This window comes from Paramisgurnus dabryanus, chromosome 17 (assembly GCF_030506205.2).
Source record: "Paramisgurnus dabryanus chromosome 17, PD_genome_1.1, whole genome shotgun sequence".
Taxonomy (NCBI): Eukaryota; Metazoa; Chordata; class Actinopteri; order Cypriniformes; family Cobitidae; genus Paramisgurnus; species Paramisgurnus dabryanus.
The window spans coordinates 4,969,277-4,972,511 of NC_133353.1; the positions used below are offsets into that span (position 1 = coordinate 4,969,277).

The window sequence follows — 3,235 nt, forward strand, 5'->3', positions numbered from 1 at the left end:
GTGAGCCCTAAAGTTACAAGACCTGTGAAGGCCCCTGTATGTCCTAAGAAGACTCCAACACTCCGCAGCGCTCAAAAAGAGAGCGTTATGACTAAATAATTTGCATGCCATTTTTCGTTAAGATGTGCCTTGAGGACTAAAGATGCTATCTCGAAATTAAGAAGGCACGCAGTACGGATTCACGTTCGGAAATAAACAGGGTTAAGCTGAAGGTGGAGCCCCTTTAGAGTTCTCAGGTTTGTATTCAAATCAGGAAAACCACACACACGTCTTGACTTTACAGTAAAAGGCGAGACGGCAAAGCAGGGTGTTCACAGACTGTGACACTGAATTGAACCGAATGACTGGTAGGTTAATTTGCGATTATGAAAGTTTGTGGAAATTTTGAAGGAGTTTCACAACACGCTGTTGGCATAGGGTCAGCATGATCTGAAATATGAAATGATTAGGTGTCAACTTTGGGGGCATAGTGCTGCTAGTGGAAAAAAGATGGAAATTTTGAAGATAAAAGACATTTTGAGAGCAAAAAACATAATGGCCCTGCACCCTTTTCCTAGAAAGCAAATGTTGGGAGTCGCTTTCAAGGAATTGTATTTGTCATCATGAGGGAAAACTGTTTACCAGTTTTCTATCATGATGAATTCCTTGTAAATACAGCATTGTGCAATTCCACAATGTTCCTTATTTAAGAAATTCAGGAAGTCGGGGGACTTTCAACATTGCCTTTTTTATCTGAGCGGTCTTTCCAACACAGGAAATTCCACTGTACTCAGCTGTGATGAGAGAAAACAAAGTACAAACTCTTCGCTCAGTGACAAAGGGATATATAACTTCCCCTTTCTGGTTCTCAATACTACTAATGCTTTTCCAAGGAACGACACAAAGTAAAGTTGTCAAAGGTTTTAATTTAAAGCATCTCATGTATTTCTACAAGAAAACTTCTCATATACACATTTACATGTTGTTATAAAAATAAATCTGTTTGTATACACAATAATTTACACATCACAGTACAATAGATATACAGCTGCTGATTTGAGCTGGATATATTCCAACACAGACGGCCAAAGGTACATTTGCTGGCCTCAGTCCAGTGTTCCTCTTAAGATGGTCTGGTAAAACATCCACAAATAACCTTCTTTTCTTGGGCTCCTTCTTCTGGATCGGTCTTTTACTTGAACGAGCCAAGAGCCGTCTTGTCCCACCGCAAGCCCCTGTCTGGACTTGTCCCTGGGCTCCTCGAATGAGAACAGTTCTGTATCTCTCCATTCCACAGAATTCCGAAAGTCCTTTTGCACTTTCCTACTGCCCGGCTACTACAATATCATCATAAATCTGTGAACAAAGGATGAGACGATTAAGTATGGCTCATAATAGCGACAATAAGGAATAGGTGTATGCATACATGAGTAATCCTCACCTCGTTTTCCGAGTCTTCAGAATATTCATCTGTGTCGTCCGACTCACTATCTGGAAGTTCCCACAGGTGCGGCGCGGTGACTTCAAACAGGGCTCTCTCTATGTCTTTATTCGACCGTCCGTAGGTCAGGTGATAAGCTGTGTGACCTCCATATGTTAAGCTGTTAACATCAGCACCTTTGCTGATTAAAAGCCGAACGAGGTCCAAGTTCTGCAGGTCGACCGCTAAGTGAAGGGCAGTTCGGCCATTACACTGTTCCTGTTTGAGGAAATACAAAATCGTCTTTAGTCATCATTTTTTAAATTATTATTATTATTGAGATTATTGCATGCACTAGATTAAAACTCGTATTTATACCTGTGCGTTGATGTCTGCGCCAAGCTGAATGAGGTTTTCTACTAACGACAGGTAACCTTGGGTGGCGACCACGTGGATGCATTTCTGACCTGTGGGGGTAAAAATCACATTAGATAAAAAATACCAAACAAATGTCAGTCAAGAAAGTGGAACATAAACTAGAAATGCCTGCGTACCGCTAAAGTTTGGTGTCTGAAAGATGGCTGGTAGTTGCTGTGGGCAGCCTTGCGTCAGGAGACTGAAGCAGGCCAGAGATCCCGTTCTGCAGGCAATGTGAAGTGCTGTGTTACCCCGATCATCAACCAGGGTCGCATCGCACCCGGCTTTAAGTAATCGGTCCACTATAATAGTTTGCTCTGTGATCACTGCCAAATGCAAGGCGGTCTGAAACAAAAGAGTAATTTTAGTACATCAGACATAATGGTCCTTTGAGATCTACTTGTATTGATGTATTTCAGTGTTTGTACCTGTCTTTGGTTGTTCTGTATGTTGAGGAAGGCTTCACCGTTGGACAAATGAATGATCTTCAATGCAGCATCTTGTGCCTCGTGTATTATACTAAGATGCAGATACCTTTAAAAAAATAAAAGATTTGTAAGAAACAGCCTTGCAACAGTAACACTTTCAGTTTGCAGAAACTTTCTTCCTAGTAGAGACATGCGCAACACCAGCGTCTGGCACGCGGCCCGGGACTTTCCGAGTTCACGCAGCCCCGCCCACATTGACGCAGGGCCAGAGAACAGTCCGTACTGAAACAGCGCTTCTGTTTACATAAAGCCATTATGACTGTAAAACGGGGTTGCGCATGCGCAAAACCGTCTGCGAATGGAACAAGCTTTAACTGCAAAATCTGCATTACGCGAACTTTTTTACAAAGTGAATATGCACAAAATATAAACATAATCGAGTCATATTAAAGATGCAAACCAAAAAAAACAAGTTACTTTATAAAAAAAAAACGCATAAACGTTGTCCAAAAGCGTCCAAACATACGATAGATTTGCATTAAATTTCGTCCTTTGGAAACCAAACAAGGCCTTAAAAAATAAGCGTTATCTGCGACCTACAAAGTTTTCTTTTTCGTGCACAAAACACGCACTATCCACCAATGCAGAGCAATGCCCTTATATGGGCATCGTAGTGTTTTATTAAAATAAAAGCGCTTACGTGTCTCCGTCCTCGGTGAGATATTTCTTCCAGGGTTCTTCATAGACCTCCTGCCCATCGCGGGACAAATCCATCCGCCTAAATTCACACTCCACAGACGAATATTCATCCTCCCTCAGCGAATCCAAACCGCTGTCGAGACGCTCGTCGGTGTTTCCGAGCAGCTTCCCAGTTTTGGGATCACGGCCATCTGCATAATAATCCATTTGGTTTGATTTGGTTTGCTGCTTCGATAAAGTTCCACACACAGTGTATCGAGTCTCTTGCGTTTCTGAACTGTGCTGTGCCAGA

General features: G+C 42.2%; 1 protein-coding gene across 1 annotated transcript; it reads right to left on the minus strand.

Annotated features, from left to right (window-relative positions):
* Positions 1 to 885: 885 nt before the first annotated feature.
* Positions 886 to 3,235, minus strand: nfkbiab (nuclear factor of kappa light polypeptide gene enhancer in B-cells inhibitor, alpha b). Its single transcript, XM_065253350.2, has 6 exons — positions 2,945 to 3,235; positions 2,245 to 2,350; positions 1,954 to 2,161; positions 1,778 to 1,866; positions 1,421 to 1,678; positions 886 to 1,335 (listed from the first exon to the last, which is right to left on the minus strand). Exons 1-6 carry the CDS (start codon positions 3,148 to 3,150, stop codon positions 1,303 to 1,305), a joined length of 900 nt encoding a protein of 299 aa, XP_065109422.1. The 5' UTR covers positions 3,151 to 3,235; the 3' UTR covers positions 886 to 1,302.